The sequence below is a fragment of the Pistacia vera genome, unplaced genomic scaffold (assembly GCF_008641045.1).
Source record: "Pistacia vera cultivar Batoury unplaced genomic scaffold, PisVer_v2 Contig322, whole genome shotgun sequence".
Taxonomy (NCBI): Eukaryota; Viridiplantae; Streptophyta; class Magnoliopsida; order Sapindales; family Anacardiaceae; genus Pistacia; species Pistacia vera.
The window spans coordinates 452,026-470,726 of NW_022196138.1; the positions used below are offsets into that span (position 1 = coordinate 452,026).

An 18,701-nucleotide genomic window follows, 5' to 3' on the forward strand; every position below is an offset into this window, starting at 1 on the left:
TAGCTAATAATCAGATTATCACGGGGCGGCAAAACACTGCTGCGTGTTTCCGGCCTAAAACCATGTGGATCGGAATATTTGACTCTTACATTTAATTAATTTTATTATTATTATTATTATAATAAAAAAATTAATCTTTGTCGAGATTCATGTCATCAATTAAATTAAATTAAATTAAAGGGTATATGTCATTTTCAAGGGTCGAACAATTTGCTTTTGGAATTTTTAAAGATCAACTCATCTCAACCACTGAATTAATTAATTATTTTATTTTATTTTATGGTGAAAATTTAAGGGCCACTCTTTACTCAAAATTGTTTCTAGAAACATTATTGCTTCTGGAAATTGGATCAACACAAATGATTTGATATTTCAAATATTTTTAAATTTAGTTAAAGGGTATATGTCACTTTCAAGGGTCCCATTCATTATTTCTTAATAAGATAGAAAGTTTCCCAAAGTGTCACCACATTCATATAATTAATTCCATAATTCATATCCTAAACTTCATTTAAAACAATTTCTTTTTGGGAAAATACAAATTTAAATCAATTTCGATGTGAAAAACAAGACAAAAAAATATTTAATCTCTTTAAAATGTGCATAAATTATGATAAAAAAAACTTTATTGTAAACATCTAATGCTTTTACTTTTATTTAATATGAAGTAGTGATAGAAAGAAATATAGAAAGTGTGTCCCCATGATAATAAAAAAAAGCACTTAAAAGAAAAGACAAAGATTATAAATAGATAGACAGGTAGATAGATATAAAATTAAAAGTAAGGTTCTAGAAGGGTAACCCTTTTTCAGCTTTAGCTTTTTTCCTTCTTTATTGTTGGTCCCTACTTGGTTGGCCACTTATGAAGTAGACAATTTCTTGTGGGCTCTTCTCATTAACCATACTTAGATTTTATGCCAAATAATACATAAAATTATATATTAAATTTATTTGGTGCCGACTTAAAACACTATTTAAAATTCACATCTCAATTCTTGTTAATAAGAGTTCATTTTTTCTTTTTAATCACAGGAGAATCAAGACGTTCATATCCTAAACCTTACACTCTCAAACATATGTAGAACGTGAAAAATATATTTAAATTAAAGTTGGAATTTAAAACAATAAGTAGTGAAATGACCCCCCAGAAAATCAATTACTCTCAACCTCACTAAGTATATTAGTTTAATAACAAAATCCATCATGCAATAAACTTTTAGTTTGATTTTAATTTTAAGAAAACATGAGTGTGAGTGAGAGTTGTGGCCACCACCATTAAATTTCATGGAGTTTTGTCCTTGGGCGAATTATTCTTCAGTTTACTTGCAGGTCAATCACGCTGCCAAACTCTATCACTACTTTATTCTAGACTCTTTGTAGATTTTTCTTGGTTGAGGTGTTTAAATCAAATCCAGATATTGTCCGTGAACCACAAATTCAACAACATGCATATGTTTGAATCATTCAATATTTTAGGCATATGCCCTTTATTATATGCTTGAGTGAGGTCACATGATTAATGAAAATTTAAGTAAATATGAATTGAGTGAGGAATTCAAGCAACTTGTTGCCCACAACATGCATATTCTTCTTGCCTTCTAGAACATTTACATCATGTTTCCAACCTCTTGTTATGCCTTACCATGTGATTGACTCATATCGTACACTAGATTTTGATCCAACGATTGAGGTTGGAAAAAAAAGGTGTAAATGTGAAGACTAAAACGGTGGCGTATTACTTTAAGAGAGACGTAGTCGTTTTGATGTTAAGTGACCCAATCTTGATCATTCATCTTGGCTTGATTCAGCGATTGTAATCTCACTATGGTTTTGGTTAACGGTATTTAAGCAAGCAAGAATTTATCTCTCTCATATGATAGATCAAGTTTGGAGGGTTTACTCTTTAGCTTAATTGAAGTCTTTGTAATTTGGAGTTGAGTGGTTAGGGTTAATCATTCAAGGAGGGTTGATAATCTCTCGGTTGCTCAGGATTCTAGGATTAGTCTCTCTAGAGTATTTGATTACGAGATTGGTAGCGATTAAGGGGATTATTGGGTTTGATTCTTTAAATATGTGTAATCTGTATATTATGATTCATTACAATACAGTAAGTTTCCTCTGTTTTCGGAGCTCAACGTGGATGTAATCTTTCCAATTTTTTGAAAGGCGAACCACGGTAAAATTATTCTTGTATGATTCTTGTTCTTGTTTGGTTAACGCAGGTGTAGATTAGGGTGATAAATCATTACAAAAGGCTTAAACTATGGCGTGATCGACCAATATCGTAATATTAAGTATTATAACGTAAATGAAATCAGGTTAGAGAAGGGCATTATTTTCCTAATTGAATTTCTGGGCTTGGATAAAGAGATGAAGAGGATTGACGTACACAACACAACTAAATAGAAAAAGTGCTTTTGTAAAGTACTTGTTACAGCTGCTTCTTGTTATATATATCCTGCGTGGCTGCAACTCATTCTCCACTTGCACAAAATGGAACTTCATTTTTTTTTTTTTTTTTTTTTTTTTTGTCTTAACTGACATTATAATTAACCAGGTTTTGTAATATTATACCTTAATAATACCAATCTTGTTATATTACAGTATCCAGTAACGTTACTGTAACAGCCTTTAGCTCAAGTTTTCCTTTAAAGTTTAAACCCTGATCCTGGGATTACGAGGGGTAAATGTTAGTGTTACTGCCCCGAGAAAACAAAATTTATAAAATAAACAGGGTTATGTTATCATGTGGTTTTCTAAACATAGGGCACCATTATTGGGGGAAAATAATCATTGTTCGATGCTATTTATATCGAGATATTAAATTTATATACCGATTTGACGTACTTTAATTATACCGATATTTGGTCTTGACATCGGTAAATAACTCTTTTTCATTGATGATTATTTGAGATGAGAATTTTGAGATAATTTTTCAAAAAAACAAAACATTAGTGGAATAAAAATAGTCTATTATTACATTGGTTGTGATAATATCATAAAATCTGATGATTAAGCAAAGATGAGGCAACCTTAAAGTTACTGTAATAATATGTACACAAAGAAACAAAAAATCTGTGATCTGTACACAACCCAGTACTAATCCGATTCCCAACCACAGGTCAAGCTCATTGCCTCTACCTCTCTCTGTGATTATATATACATGGCTTCATATGTTCCCACCCTCACCCTTCTAAAACATTCTCAATTCATGATCCTCCTTCTTCCTTCCACTAACAATTTAACCACCAGTCAACCTTTTTTCTCTTCTTAATTTCTTGTTCATTACATATACATTATCTTTCTTCAAAATGATAGAACTTGCAGTCAGGAACTTGATTCCAGGCCTTCCTGATGAAATAGCCATGGAGTGTTTAATAAGAGTCCCTTATATATTCCATTCCAATATGAAATCAGTTTGCCACACTTGGCAAAACTTGCTCTCTAGCCTTTCATTTTATCAAGAAAGAATCAAATCTGGCACTGCAGAACAACTTGTCTGCCAAATCCAACCTCTTCCTTCTCCCACTCCACCCTCTCAGGAAGAAGAAGAAGAAGAAGAAGAAGATTCAACTCTTGTTGTTTCTGAGTTTCCAAGACTCGGAAACATCAAGAAAGAAGATGAAGACCAACAGCAACAAGACCACCACCACCACCACCACCGTCATCAACAACAACAAGTTCAAGAGATTAACAACACCCCACTTCAATATGGTCTCAGTATCTACAACTACAACAATCAAACATGGCAAAGGATAAGGCCAAACTTTGGTTCAGGTAATAATAAAACATGGGGAGTTCCAATGTTTTGTCAGTGTGTTACACTTCAATCTTGTGGAAAGTTATTGCTTTTAGGTGGTTGGGACCCTACAACTCTTGAACCAGTTCCTGATGTGTACGTTCTTGACATGGTTAAAGGCCCCAGCTGGAGGCGTGCAGCCCCTATGTTAGTTGCACGTTCTTTCTTTGCGTGTGCGGTGGTTGGGGGGAGTAAAGTTTTTGTAGCAGGAGGGCATGACAATCAGAAGAATGCTTTGAAATCAGCAGAAGTTTATGATGTGGAGGCTGATGAGTGGAGGATGTTGCCTGAGATGGAAGAAGAAAGAGATGAGTGTCAAGGGATGTGTTTGGATGGTGATGATAGATTCTGGGTTGTGAGTGGTTACGGCACTGAAAGCCAAGGGAGATTCAGGGATGATGCCGAGTGTTATGATCCTGCAACTGGGATTTGGTCTAAAATTGATGGGGTTTGGCCATTTCCTAGTATTAGCCCCAGAGGCACCACAACTCCAATTGCTTCTAATAATAGTACCAGTGGAAAGCAATGTCAGTGGCTGTGGTTCTTGTCAAAAGAGCAACAAATATTGCAGCAACAACATGAGGGGGTAAATTTGATTGCAAAAGAGTATGAAGGTAAGGAGAGGAAGGTGAGTTCAATTGTTGGACTTCCCAATACTATTGTTGGGACATCTCCATGTGTTAGTGTGACAAGGCTTGAAGATTGTGCCAAAGGTAATAATAAGGGTGAGCAGAGGGTGTTTGTGATGACTGGAAATGGAAGTAGAGGAACATCATCATCATCATCATCATCATCATCGTCATCATCGTGCAGTGAATGTGAAGGAGAAGGGGCTTTCATAATGGAGAGAGATAATAGGAATGGTAACACAAAGTGGACTCATGTGCACATGCCTGCTGGCTTTTCTGGCTTCCCATACTCTGCTTCTCACATCCTTTTCTGAAAAACTTAAAAGACATTTTGGTTTGTTTTAGTAAGTGAGAATTAAGATAGATTAAGAGAGAGTTAAGTTAGGTTAGCAGTTAATTATATCATCTGAGTGTTTTTATTAGAGATGAGGAGATGTATTATGCCTTCAAAGTTTTGTGCTTTTTGGATAGTAAAATATAATAGACGGAGATGGAGCCTCTTTTGGCACTTTTTCTTATCAATTATTGAGCCATGTAGTTGACCGTTCTCAGTTTGATTATCTATTGCTATTAGACATAAATTCTGGGTCAGGTGGTGACCACAATGCTAATGTCTTTAGTTTTGTTTAAAAAAACACCGAATAATACTAACTTTTGGTAAAGTTTGAGCTGGGTATATTTCAAGTAGTTCAAATGTTACATATATAATAATGGCATTTTTGCTTCACATCTAATAAACTAATATCTAGGAAACGCTTCATTTAACATTATCCAAAGAAATGTAAGCTACTTGGAAGCTTATCAACAAGATCAACGGAAGGTGAAACAAGAGAAGAATAAAGAAGTAATGATATGACATTCACAGAGAAAAGTCTTCTATGCATTCTGAAAGTCGTAATATAAGACATCTGAAAAACGCATTTTGAGAAACTTTTGTCCAATCTATTACTAATCAATTATAGTATATTATATTAAAGTTGTGACATGATGCTGGAAACTTTTCTCATATTCTTCAACTATACAAGATAACTCTGTTTTGCAATGGCCAGGCAACTAAAATTGATGGAATGGCAGGAACAGGATGGAGATGGGATACAAATGCTTTTTCATTTATCAGATGAAAACCACAATAGTTATAAAGGATCAGCAGCAATATAGTAAAGTGAACTACCATATCTAAATTGGAATTCTTTTGCATTTATCTTACAACATGAATATTTTTGGTGAGTTGTATGAACAACTTGAAAAGTAATTAAAAGAGAAAAGAATCATAATAAATATAATTTTCTACACATGAAATTAACAAATTCCAGGATGATGAACAGAACCCCGAGCCAGCTGAATTGGGTGTACCACCACCACCACCACCAATACAAGATGAGCAGTGACACCAATACAAGATGTACAAATTCCAGTAATTTCCACTCAAAGGATTTGCCAGTCATCCTCGTGTGCATTGCCGTCCGAATCATTCATGGGCACTACACCCAAGGAATCATCCTCTCCAACCCCACCAGTATCATCCAAGACATCACCGTGGTTGACTGGTTTTTTAAGGGTTTGAGTTACAGTGAATAAGGGAGCGCCATCTGATTCATCAGCTAGCTTGGATGCCCGGTTGCAAAAATCATCGAAATCATCTGCCAGCCAGAAAGGGGAAGAAAAAAGATGCTGACAGTCAGAACTTGGTCCAAATTCTAAGTTACAACATATACAAATTCAGTCAAGCGAAGCAAACCTTTGTCTCGACAATAGAACCCTATTGCCAAAGATGGATCAATCGAGTCCAGATGAATGTGCCTCACAACACTGGAGCAGATATATTTAATTGTTAAAGTAAGAACAACAAGAGGTTAAAGGGAGAAAAAAAACAAAAAAAAAAAAGCAAAAAAAGAAAGCAAAATCTGAAAATAAGCTCAGAAGCCAAAGTCTAGAAGATCACTTACTCGCAGTGGTAAGATGAAGTGTCCACCTCTAAATTATCCCTGCTGACATTGACTACCTGACAAACAGCCATAATTAAAAAAACTGCAGTTAGAATGACATTTACCACAATCAACTCAGAGTAAAATAATATAAGATTACAATCAATGACCGGCCACCACAGAAAAACCCAACATCAAATGCACATTTTCTATGAAATAAAGACTAATGCATATCAGTATATGCTTTCAGAAATCCTTAGCACTTTGCAAAATGAGTTATATCACAGTACTGAATTTCTTCAAGTTAATATAAACGCACTAGGATACTTATTGATGAATTTCTTCAAATAAGTGCTTAACATGCTGACAGTAAAATTAAAATTAAAACTTCATGAATCAAGAGAGCACAACATGAAGTAATTTTAGGAAAGTTCACAGTATAACAGCCATAATCTATTCCATTAATTCAGTGCCTAAATTGGTAGAGAATATAAATCAACTCTATTTGATCATTGTTAATTGCAAAATGAGTTATATCACAGTACTGAATTTTAAGAAAAGTCAATATTTTAAACCATCACTTATACTGTAGATAATTAACCACGTAAGGAAATGACAAAAGTTTTAACAAAAAAATCAATTAAGAACACAATATAAGCAAAATTAAGGGCTTCTATTGAACAAACAATCACTATTGGATACACCATGTTGTGTAAGGAAAGTTTGTGCTAACCAACTTCCTTAAAGCTTAAGTAGCAAAAAGAAGCGCAATTTAATCCTTCAAAGTAGCACAAAGCCCCACAGCAAGTGGCACGACAGCATAAGGCACTTTTGCAATGCTACCCATACAAGATTGATGAGCGGAGGCGGTTAGTCCTCCCTACAGTCATCTAACTTTTTAGGGGTGCTCTGAGGAATAGGGTGGTTGCTATACCCCATATGACAAAAAAGGACTCAAACCCATTATCTCACTGTAACACTACTTTTTAAGCAATGATGCTTACCAACTCCCCTAAAGCTTGAGCTGTTAGGGAGAGACAAAATTTAATCTCTTAGCAACAGGATAGAGCTATGCATTAAGTAGCAAACAGCTATGCGGTTCACAATGGTACCCATACAGCACAAGAAGCTGGTGGCTGTTAGTCGTCCCCACACTTATCCAACTTTTTAGGGGCACTTGGTGTAATAGGATGGTTGCGGTCCCCATAAGGCAACATATTGGAGTAGAGAAACTAACAAGTCATGAAAATTATAATTATGACAATAATTATTTAATGCTCACAGTTAACTTTTAAATGGTCCAATAAATGCTATTTTGAAACTAACTTGAGTTATAGCTTTGTCAAGATTTACCCTATAGAATAGCATTAAAAACAATTAACAATTTCAATTATGTAGTAATTAGACCAACAAATCATTCAAAGAAAGAAAATCAAGAATTAAATTCACAAAGAGAGCTCACCTTTAACTTGGGTAATCACTCAAGGTAAGTAAGGATTTCATCTTTCAGTATTTTTTTCTTTTTCTTTTACCTCTCTTGTGTTGATGATTTGTCATAGTTCGTTAAATATATAAAGTTTAAAAGTTAATTAAAGTTAACATGTCATGCACTTGCATATGAGATTATAGCCAAGACTGACTAAAAATAAAATCCAAAGGCAAGATATACTTAGTATATGAGAAGGTTGACACAAGTTTGTGAGCCTCAAATGGATAATTTGACCATCAATACATGACAAATACTTCGTGAGTAGTTGTTCGTTTCTAATATTTTGACTTGCATTTCTCTACATGTTTCCAACTTCAAGCAAATTGTTTCCCCAAGCAATGACACATTCACAACAGTTTAAATACATTGGGAGCTACTAAATCTGTAAACACCAACACTTAATCTCCCTTTTTACTGGATAACCTTTTGCTCCTTAAGATGCTCTCAAGAAAATAAAAAAATATCATTAATTCATGGATTGTGATCGGAAGCAATCGGGATTTTCTAGTGGGACATGAGGCAATTAGCTTAACTTATGGTAAATTCATCCGTGCCAGAAGAGAAGAATATAAATCGCTTGACACAAAGTCATTGTAAGAGCCAATGTAATAATACCATTTAAGAATGTCATTCACAGATATCAATTTTAATCAACTCCTGAATTAGAAGCTTTACCGGCTGAACATCATGGGGATCAAGGTATAAAGCACTATCTTCTTGCACTCCGACAATGTAGGTTGAGGCACCAGGTTTCCCACCCATAATGCCAAGGCTCTGAGGGAAGGTGAATGTTACCCGCAATGATGGAATGTACCTGAAAAGCAATTAAAAAATTCCAACTGGTAAATAGAAGTGGAAAAAACTCAAAAGACCAAATTCCAATTATTATATTTTCCTACTTATTTCAGTGAAGAATATTCCACTGAGAACAATTTGATTCCTTAAAATCAATCAATTTTAGTCATACTATTTGCTAAAAGGAAAATGTGAATACAGAGAGTTCATAAGGAAAAATTATATCCAAATGTCTTTAAAAGATTGATTCTGTGTTATTCCGCAATTGGGGTCAATGTCCATAAAGCTCATAGAACTTCATAATAACTGCCAGGATAATATTCATAGGGTCCAGCATCACTTCTATTCAGTGATAAGGAGACGAACAACTTGCTATAAGACCCTTGTATAAGGATATTATGCACAGCTTCCTTATTTCCATTTGGCAGTTCTCTGGACATAGCTTTTATATATAGAAAACTAAACCTAATCACAACGTCAATACATAGTATAGTAAATGAAGAACAAATTACTTCCAAAACAAAGTTTAGGAAATTAGGAAAACACAAATTCTAACCAAAAGCAAACTCAATCAAACATCCTTACTCATACAAGCTATTGAAGAAGAAGCGTATCAATAAGCAAAACAGCTCACTGACCTAAGGAGTCTACCTCAAAAATTGAACCAAAGAAACAAGTACACCGATTCCAAGGACCCTTCCAGCCAACAATCTACTTATAACATGCTCAGCATAAACCTCTAGACGAGATTTTGTGTAACCTACTTTAGGCCAATCTAAGGGCAACAAGCAGCACGGTCATTAGGGATATTTTAATGATAACATTGGAAGAGGTATTTGCGAATCCTGATTAGTTCTTTAATATCTCACATAAGGCAGATGAAACAAAGAATAAAATTGATCATGAGTTATGCAATGGATAAGTTTCAGAAAAATGTACAAACCTGGGGTTTACTTTTTCAAGTCCAAGAACCAAAGGAACAAGAAGAAGAATTGGAGTCCAGTCACATTGACCTTTTGAAAACTCGAAACAATGTTTAGAGGCATCTTCAATACAGACTACTGGAGCTCCACCACGCTCTCCATCTTCATCACCAGAAACCACATAGACAGCCATGGGAAGTGGTTGGCACTCAAGACCAGTTTCCTCTCTCTTACATCGGGCTAGAGATTCCAATGTCCGACACATGGCGTATGGACCCACCCATGACCCAGCGGCAAGACCATAAGTCTTTCCAGCTTGAAGAAGATTGTGAATAGAAAAAGGTGAAGACTCAAAGTCACCAAAAAGGCGCAAGATCTCAAGATATTCAAGATCAAATGGCTGCTAAATAAATAAGGAAACAGCACAAACATAATCAGTACGCTATAAAGCTTGACAAGACTACCATGTGATCATATCTCAGGAAGAATCTAGTCTGATTTAATAATTATCTATAACTCACTTACAATCACAAATTTGAACAATTAAATGCCGTTTCTCTTACCTTCTGAGAAGACTTTCTCCAAGATCTTCCCAACCAATGAAAAAGCAATGCCTGTAAACAGCACAGTGCAACAAGAAATAATAGCATGAGTTTGTGATTATTAATCCAAATTATAGTGATCATCTGAAGATTTTCTGTAGCATGTGAAAAGGAACCTGAGCAACAAGCATCTGACTGCTTCGAAGCATGCAACCCCAGCCTCCATCACTTGTAAACCTTGAATCCCCAATAGCATCAAAACCTGTAGATGAACCATCCAAACCCAATTGTTATACACCAAAGTTGATAAATTACATACATACCTAGAAAAGACGATGCTACATTATACAAACCTTTACGATATGTTATCAGAATCCTTGATGAAAAATCTTGGTTGAATGCAACCAATCCATCGCTATTAGCTACATTACTAGTGGACTCTTCCTGTGCAATCTTATAGCAAACACCAAGAAGCCATATGTCACTAGTTGAGCTAATAATTCCAGTCTTGCTGGGCCCTAGTACACGATCGTGTATTCTCCTCATTGAGCCAGCAGTCACTACCCTCTTCACAGCTGCTGCCCAGCCATTACTTTTACAATGGCCTGCCTTCTTTTCAGGAGCCAATGACTCACTATAAGTTTCGAAGATTGAGAAAGCTGATGTTAAGAAGCCCGACAACAAAGAACCCTTAGATATTTTAACCTCACTAGATCCTGGCTCTAAGCTGGAGGATGTCGAAGCTCTATTAGAAGTATCAACTATACTTTTAGAAGAACATTTTGACGCCACCACCTTCTCACGAAAGCCCTTCATTACCTAGTCATGAATCACTTTATGGAAAAGCAATTGCCTCATAGAAGCAACCACAAGTTCTAAAATTTCACCTACAGCGAAAAAGCCAACGAAGTTCCAAGATAAATATCAAATGAACAAGAGAACCAAAACCCTCATTAAAAACAAAAAATTCAATAAAAAATTGTTCCAATTAAGCAGTTTACAGTTATACCATGATTGTATAAATAATTACACAAATTGAATAAAGCAAACCAGGAAATATTCAATTACCCACATAAAAAAAAAAAAAAAGAATCAATTGCAAAAAGATACAATAAACAAAGTAAGATCTGCAATAATCGTAACAAGTTGGCATATTTATTCGATTGAATCAATATATTAATGTCATAACAATCAATTACAAACGAATATGAATAAGTATATAGATAAATAATTTTCTGAAGCAGAAAGCAAATTATATATGTAAAGAGAGAGATGGAGATGGGTTACCAGAACAAAACAATGATTAGCGTGAAGTTCAACCTCACCTCAAAAATTCTTCTTCTTTAAGTTACAAGGCAAAAGAAAGAGAAAGAGAAACACGAAAACAACAAAAACTAGAACAAAAACTTGAAATAAAAAAAAGAGGATCTTTAATTGATGTTTAGATTTTTGAGTTAAACTCTTGCACCGTTGCACGTGTTTAACGAGGTTTTTCGGGCCATTTTTAGTTACCACGAAGCCCAGCCCAGCCCAGCCCAGCCTAACCATAACTTCAAGTGAAATTCCTAATTTGTCTACCCCTCAATGATTCTAGGGTGAATTACCAATCTTCCCTCAGGTTTGAAGAAAAAAATATTAGTCCTCAAAGGTTTGAAAAATTATAATTTTCTCCCTTTTCATTTGTTAACTAACTATCAACACTAACTAAAATTTCGATATTGCCCTTAATAGTAGATGATAGGCAAACACGATAGGAATTTGGACATGCACCTGAAATCTTGGTTGCAATGTAAATTTTAAAATTAGACAAATAAAAGGGTGACAGGTCCAACAATAAGTCCTCAACTCGTTAATGTTAAATAATGACATAAAATATTTTGAAATTTTAGTCATGCATGTAATGCAATATATATATGAAGTAGGTTTATTATATTGATATTGAAGATTATATGCAAACAATCAGCAACATGTTTACTTGTTCTCAACCTTTTTAGATAAATAGTAAGAAATGACATGTTTACCCTTTATCGGTTAGTTATAACAATTTGTTAACAAATGAAAAAAGTGAGGTCATCTATTACTTTACTGTTATTTCATGCCTTTGGGGTGTAAATATATCTTGAAACCTCAGAGGAGGTAAATGAGATTAACCCTAAAATCTACCACCCGAGGCTGCCGTGAGATAGAGAAAAGTTATCGGGGATTTTAATACGCTCAAAAACTTCCCTCCCAAACGCAACTCACTCGCTCACAGAAGCCTGAGATCTGTCTTCTCTCTTCAGGAGTTCAGGTAACCCGCTTTTTCTTTAATTACTCTTGCTTACTTAATTTAACTAAAACTACTCTGTTTTACACAAATTCACGAGAAACAGACTCTTTAGAATTCTAATTTATTGTTTACAAGTTGTTTAATTTTCATGTATTCACCTCTAATTTCGGTTCTACGCAGTTGCGGCGATGCCTACTACCAAGAAGGTTTGTCCTGGTTCCTTCTTAGACTATATTGTTCTTGCTTCTTTGTGATGTCTAACTAAATTTGCAACTGAAATTTGTTCTTGTTTTGGACGAATTTTATCAGACTAATACTGAAATCATTAGCCATGCCTTTGAAAAATTGATGTGCCAGATTGGGCACCCCGTTGAGTTTGAACTTCCGGATTACTTCATCAAGTCCAGGCCAACTCCCTACACCTTCATTAAGCGCAGTATCCTCTTTAATTTCCCTTTTTTGTGCTTCAATTTTATGTTTTCAAGCTGTTTAGGGTCATACTATCTTGCTGTTATTGTTCTTAAAGCTTCGTTAGGTGTTGTGTATTGGAAAATGTATTGAAGAATAATACTATTAGAAGTATTCATAGATCTTGAGAACACAAAATGTATTGAAAAATGATATAATAAAATTTGTATTTATAAATGTTTCAAATTGTTCCCAGCCCTCTCTTTTTTAAAAATCTTGCTGTCATATTTTGTGTGAACTTAGGGAGGTACGTTTTTTTGTTTTAGATACCACACCAAATGGGTTTTCACTGTTTTCTTATTTAGAATAGTATTTGAAGGAAACACTACCAAATGTGTTTGCGGATCTTGAGAACACCAACTGTATTGAAATGATGCTATAAATTTTATACTTATAAATACTTATAAATATATCTAAGTGTACCCATCACGGGATTTCTTGAGTATTTTGGTGTTGTTGATGTTGACAAATTTAAGATATATATCTCACAAAGAGGATTAAAAAGCGTCTTGAGGATGATGGCATTTTCTGCTCTTGCACTGCATCGCCAGGTTCTTCTGGCGTTTGTGATAGAGATTGCCATTGTGGGTAAGAAATTTGTCTTGGTAAATCATGGTTGCTGTGCTTTATATGATGGTGATTTGTAGGTTCTAAGAACGCTGCAATTAGTTTTCGTCTTTGCCTCTGTTAATTTTTTTTGGTTTCAATTCATTGCTCTTGAATTTGACTCTGTCATGGCAGTAGAAGCATGCTTTAGATTTGGACTTATATTTAGGTTTTGAACCTCAACTTTGCTCAAAATTTTCATTATTGGAAGATATTGTAGTATTTAGTTTGTCTAGGTAGCCACTTTCTGTTTCTTTTGGTGCCATTTCATGACAGGTTACATGCATTTAATCCTGTTCACATGCTAGCATGCCCCTACCCAAGTTACTATCCTGATCCCTGAACATGCCCTTGATATGGGTCCTGGAAACCAATATTCGGTTGACATTAGTTATGTAGTTCCATGTGGGACAGGTTGTAGGACAGGCTACAGTGAATATTATAGCTTGGGTGAATAGAGTTTTAGGGTTATGTCGTCATGCTATACTTTTTGCAAAAATGGTATATCTTAATGGTATGATTTTGGTTCTTGAAGATTTATCTAAATTATTTGGGGTTGGAGTTGGTTGTACAAGGTGAAAGGTTCCCATGTGGCTTTATGTAAGACATGTTTTGTCTGGGAATTTATTGGAAATGCTATTGTATGCTAGCTTCTTTACATTTCAATTTATTAACTCAGATTCGTATGCACAAATTATAGGTCTCTAATCAACAAAAATATTAAAAAAGAGTTATCACTCTCTTTATGCAGGATGCTACTATCTAGTTGCTCCTCAGGCTGCAAATGTGGGGATTCATGCCTTAACAAACCCTTCCAGCACCGACCTGTGAAGAAAATGAAATTAGTAAAGGTACAAATGTGTGACTTCTCTTGAAGGTTCTGAATCATGGTTCTTATATCATCTATAAAGGAGTGGGATTTTCTGATTGAAGAAAAAAGAAAAAGAGGGAAGGAGTGAGATGAGCGTTTGACTATGAAACTAATTCTTTTTGTAATCTGTCTCTGTCTCTCGTGACCTATCTCCTGTTTACTTCGGTCATTGTGACTAAGGTGTTAAATGTTGCAAATTTGCCTTTACATTCTTTATATGTACCTCTCAAGATATCCATCATTGTATTCACTTTCTAATGTTTTGCATTCTCTTTGGTGTCATTCCTTTTCATGTTTGTTGTTGTTACTTGTATCTACTTTCAAAATATGAAGTTAAATAAGGTATTGCTTGTAGACCGAGAAATGTGGATCCGGGATTGTGGCTGATGAAGATATTAAACGAGGAGAGTTTGTAATTGAATACGTTGGAGAAGGTGACATTTTAGTCATTTCTTGTCATACTAAAATTAAATTCTGTAGTTTCAAGTTTCACTACCTCTGTAAGCTATTAATATATGCTAGGTGTTTCTTCAATGCAGTTATTGATGACAAAACATGTGAGGAAAGACTTTGGAAAATGAAACACCGCGGAGAAACCAATTTCTATTTGTGTGAGATCAATAGAGACATGGTAATTGATGCCACATACAAAGGAAACAAGTCAAGATACATTAACCATAGTTGCTGCCCCAATACCGAGATGCAGAAATGGTTCTTTACTGACTCCTTATTGCTGATTTTATAGTCATACTTGTTCATTTGCTAATCATTTATGTCTTAATTTATCTTTTCTCTAGGATAATTGATGGTGAAACAAGAATAGGTATCTTTGCAACCCGTGACATAAAAAAGGGCGAACATCTGACCTATGATTATCAGTATGAGCACTTACATCAGTCCTATTGCATACTGTTAGACATTTTACTCAGCATATTGTTAGTCTTTTGTTCTAAGCAGGCATCGTTTAGATATCTTTCTGAGAAATGATATTTGCATGCCAAGTCATTACTGGTAGACGTAATTCACTTCAAAAATATTTTTACTCAATTCCCTCATCTAACAAATTTAGCAGGTTTGTTCAATTTGGTGCAGATCAAGACTGCCATTGTGGAGCTATAGGCTGTAGGAGGAAGCTGGGGGTAAAACCTAGCAAGCCCAAGATATCTTCCGATGCAACATTAAAGTTTGTAGCCTGCCAGGTAGCTATCTCTTCTCCCAAATTGAAAGCAATATTATCTGCAAAGCATGTATGTACAGGTGGCTGTTTGATAATATCTTATACATATTGCATCTTTTATAGAAGTTTTTGGTATAGAAGTTTGTTGAAGATGTAGTACAGAAACTTTTTACTTGTTCTTTTTAGAAAAAATAAAATGGAAATGCGACAGGACAGAGGGAAAGGAGTACGAGGATGTAATACTTCCATTCTTAGCTCTTAGCCACAATCTTACTGTAATAGTTTTTGGATCTTTGTCAGAACATAACAGACAGAATTCAAGTAGAATTAAATTTTAGATTTATGCATATATTTTTCCCTCTTACGTCTTTTATTCCAATAAATGGATTTGCTTACATTTTCTCCAGTGATAGTGTAACTGTTGACTCTAATAATTAGACAGGTTCAAGATTTGATAACAGTAATCCAATAAATGGATTTGCTTACATTATCTCCAGTGATAGTGTAAATGTCAACTCTAATAATTGGACAGTTAGGTTCAAGATTTGATAACAGTAATATTGACTTGGCTGTTTCAATGGCTGCTTTTGTGAAGATAAATAATTTGGAGTATTGTGTTCAAATATGTTGGATTTCATTCTACATTACAAAATGGTTAGAGTCTAACATAGGTGTTTAACTGTCATGAAGTAGTCAAAATTGCATGTTAATGTCATCTAGAAAGAGTTTTGTCTTGAAATTCCATTACTTGTTTTTGATATATGTTTCACAAGAATTTCAAGTACATAGCTTCTGGTTATTTTATCATTTCTGCTTAATTGTTGTTGTGTTGCATTTTTCTGTGAACTTGAACTGACTTTCAGTTATTGTTTCACTAGATTTATCAGAATGGAGGTTTGCATACAGGTTAGTGAGCTTTACTGATTTCTATTTTATATATTAGCTGCTGTATCTTGAAATAGATCATATGTCTCACACTAGCCAGTTTCTATTCAGGAAGTTCTCGATCTGCTCAAAATCGAGTATGCTCACAATGTTGCATTGGCAAAGTGATTAGATTATCTCGTCCCCCTGAGAGGTATTTTCAGAATATTATTTCTCTTTGTCTGGATTAGCTCATTTCCCATCTGAGAAAATGAATTATATTGGAGCTTAAGATATATCCCTTTGTATTTTGAATGTAGCAAGTTTTTTGGGTGTGTCTAACTTGTGCTTTTTAAATTTATCCTGTTTCAAACCCATTCAACCAATATATGGAAGGAAATTCAATAAACTGAAGGGAGTTATATTCCCAACAGGGCTGAAGATTTTGGTCATTTAAATTTTTGAAGCTAAGGCCATTGCTGTGTAGGATTATAATTTGGAAGTTCTCATGTGATGGGTTATTATGGGAATAGAGGTTTTGGATTGAAATCTTTAATTTTATAGAATTTAAGGGTTCTTAAGTTGGAATATATTTCCAAAGTGTATTCATATACGATTATTTTTCACTTGTACCTTTCAGCATTGTGATTCATTTCCAAATCAGGATTTTATATTATTTGAGTTCTTTTTTGTGAGGCCTGTTTTTCTTATTTAAGAATATTTAGGAGTCTTCTGCATTTGTAATTTCTTTATTTGGGCTGAAAGAGGATGGTAGGGTGCAGAAGAAAGGATCAAGGGGTTCTTCAGGTTGGTTGAGTATACTGTAACATTGGCTGAAGTTCTATGAATGGTGTTATGTGCTTTCTGTTTTTATACTTTCCTAAGGGGTCATTTGCTAGAATTTGACTAAAAAGATTTGTGTTCAAACAACTTTATTCATGATTGTTTGACTGATTTTTCTATTTCTCGACTCAAATTTTGTAGTTTCTTTGGGATTATCAGACGATTTGATAAGTATAGCAGACAACATACAGTAAGTTACTCTTTCCTCTGGCTACTACTATATATTATAAGAGCATAATGATCATATAAGAATTTATGGTGTTGTAGATCATGTTTGAAGATGGTACTGTAGACTTTCTAGACATGTCTAAAGAAATTTGGGAAGTTGCAACTTTCTGATGTCATTGCAAGTGGTAAGCACAACTTTTTCATTTTTCATATATGTTTTCATTCCTTCTCTCTTTTTTTTTTTTTTTTTGAGTTGCATAATTTTGACCATATAACCTAATGGCCTATGTTTCAATGCATTTTGTGGAAGCAATTTTATATTTTGATGATTTGTTCATTTGTGTTATTGCTAAACTCTAATAAGATGAGCTTAGTGTTGAAAAATCAGTGTAGTAGACCATGTAATTCAAATTAAACATGTTGAAACTTTCTGTTTCTGTTTCTTTCCTTTTTAAATGTAAATGGCACATTGTTGTTACCATAGCACTCTCTTAGTCATGTGGATAGGTAATGCTTTCAACAATGTATTTCATGTCATTAGCTTTGAGCAGAATGGCAGGCAGGCTGTTTAGGTGTCTTGCATGTAAATTGAGCTTGTCTTCTGCAATTTTTGTTGGAGTAGCTTGTTTAAAACATAAATGTAGTCAAGTTTGATCAACAAACTAACATGTTTCAAAGTTATTAGCTTGAGTTTTTCTGTCAGTGGTGGTATACTGACGATATTTGATTGTATTGCAGGTAAAAAGAGTAGCTGAAGCTGGCGACTCCTCGCTTGGCTCTTGCTTATATAGGTTCTTGGTGAATAGACCATTGTTGTATCCTATCTTCAAACCCGTTCTACAATGAGGGATCTTTGAACAGGGTTTGTAACAAATGTAATCTAATCTTTTCTTCACAATTTTTTTTTTTTTTTTTTTCTCTCTTTCAACAAAGAAACTACAGATCTGTATTCATGGATTCACACTATCTGATACAAATTGAGGATTAGGAAGGGTTGAGCCTCTGGTGATGATAAAAGTAGGAAGCCAGGTGGGTGATATTGATTTGGTGAGCAAGTGGATGCGGTTGATTGTCTCATGTATTGTATTGTATTGTATTGTATTGTATTGTATTATTAATTGGGATGGTGGTTGGGTGTACATACACTCACAAGTCAAAAACAAGTGAACCTCATTTACTTGTTCAATCAAGTTTTCTAACAGTTGATTCATTCATATGTCTATGGTTGGTAAGAACCTGGATCTTAATTCTTCACTCAACAAAGTTATATTTAGGAACGTGTGGGGCCAAAAGCAACGATTAAATCGGGGCGAGGAGAGGGTATAGAGTTGGT

At 34.6% G+C, this 18,701-nt stretch overlaps 3 protein-coding genes across 8 annotated transcripts; 2 read left to right on the forward strand and 1 right to left on the reverse strand.

Moving 5' to 3' along the window:
* Positions 1-3,121: 3,121 nt before the first annotated feature.
* LOC116137289 (F-box/kelch-repeat protein SKIP20-like) lies at positions 3,122-5,009 on the forward strand. The gene has a single exon (XM_031422976.1). The coding sequence runs from the start codon at positions 3,312-3,314 to the stop codon at positions 4,740-4,742; it is 1,431 nt and encodes a 476-aa protein (XP_031278836.1). The 5' UTR covers positions 3,122-3,311; the 3' UTR covers positions 4,743-5,009.
* A 552-nt stretch (positions 5,010-5,561) lies between these two features.
* Positions 5,562-11,521, reverse strand: LOC116137284 (cysteine protease ATG4-like). 3 transcript variants are annotated; one of them, XM_031422968.1, is made up of 9 exons: positions 11,428-11,487; positions 10,456-10,989; positions 10,279-10,364; positions 10,124-10,174; positions 9,581-9,963; positions 8,518-8,656; positions 6,375-6,430; positions 6,167-6,237; positions 5,562-6,068 (listed from the first exon to the last, which is right to left on the reverse strand). In XM_031422968.1, the coding sequence occupies exons 2-9, from the start codon at positions 10,916-10,918 to the stop codon at positions 5,854-5,856; spliced, it is 1,464 nt and encodes a 487-aa protein (XP_031278828.1). In that variant the 5' UTR covers positions 10,919-10,989; positions 11,428-11,487; the 3' UTR covers positions 5,562-5,853. The 3 variants fall into 3 exon arrangements, with proteins under 3 accessions (XP_031278828.1, XP_031278827.1, XP_031278829.1); XM_031422967.1 differs by having other exon boundaries at positions 5,563-6,068; positions 11,390-11,521; XM_031422969.1 differs by having other exon boundaries at positions 5,564-6,068; positions 9,581-9,960; positions 11,390-11,521.
* Positions 11,522-12,259: 738 nt separating this feature from the next.
* On the forward strand, positions 12,260-18,578 carry LOC116137304 (histone-lysine N-methyltransferase ASHH3). 4 transcript variants are annotated; one of them, XM_031422989.1, is made up of 14 exons: positions 12,260-12,392; positions 12,552-12,577; positions 12,681-12,807; positions 13,316-13,427; positions 14,197-14,296; positions 14,672-14,750; positions 14,856-15,027; positions 15,114-15,194; positions 15,389-15,515; positions 16,372-16,399; positions 16,490-16,571; positions 17,342-17,390; positions 17,468-17,553; positions 18,107-18,578. In XM_031422989.1, exons 2-13 carry the CDS (start codon positions 12,560-12,562, stop codon positions 17,537-17,539), a joined length of 1,047 nt encoding a protein of 348 aa, XP_031278849.1. In that variant the 5' UTR covers positions 12,260-12,392; positions 12,552-12,559; the 3' UTR covers positions 17,540-17,553; positions 18,107-18,578. The 4 variants fall into 4 exon arrangements, with proteins under 4 accessions (XP_031278849.1, XP_031278852.1, XP_031278850.1 ...); XM_031422992.1 differs by having other exon boundaries at positions 15,114-15,139; positions 15,409-15,515; XM_031422990.1 differs by having other exon boundaries at positions 12,729-12,807.
* Positions 18,579-18,701: the final 123 nt, after the last annotated feature.

Excerpts from the sequence above, each read along its gene's own strand:
- LOC116137289 (XM_031422976.1), top strand. The coding sequence starts at position 3,312 with ATGATAGAACTTGCAGTCAGGAACTTGATTCCAGGCCTTCCTGATGAA.
- LOC116137284 (XM_031422968.1), bottom strand. The coding sequence starts at position 10,918 with ATGAAGGGCTTTCGTGAGAAGGTGGTGGCGTCAAAATGTTCTTCTAAA. Across the intron at positions 10,175-10,278 it reads GTCAGATGCTTGTTGCTCAG|GCATTGCTTTTTCATTGGTT; the intron begins GTTCCTTTTCAC and ends TGCTGTTTACAG. Across the intron at positions 6,431-8,517 it reads ATCCCCATGATGTTCAGCCG|GTAGTCAATGTCAGCAGGGA; the intron begins GTAAAGCTTCTA and ends GCTGTTTGTCAG.
- LOC116137304 (XM_031422989.1), top strand. Across the intron at positions 14,751-14,855 it reads AATTGAATACGTTGGAGAAG|TTATTGATGACAAAACATGT; the intron begins GTGACATTTTAG and ends TCTTCAATGCAG. Across the intron at positions 17,391-17,467 it reads AGTATAGCAGACAACATACA|ATCATGTTTGAAGATGGTAC; the intron begins GTAAGTTACTCT and ends ATGGTGTTGTAG.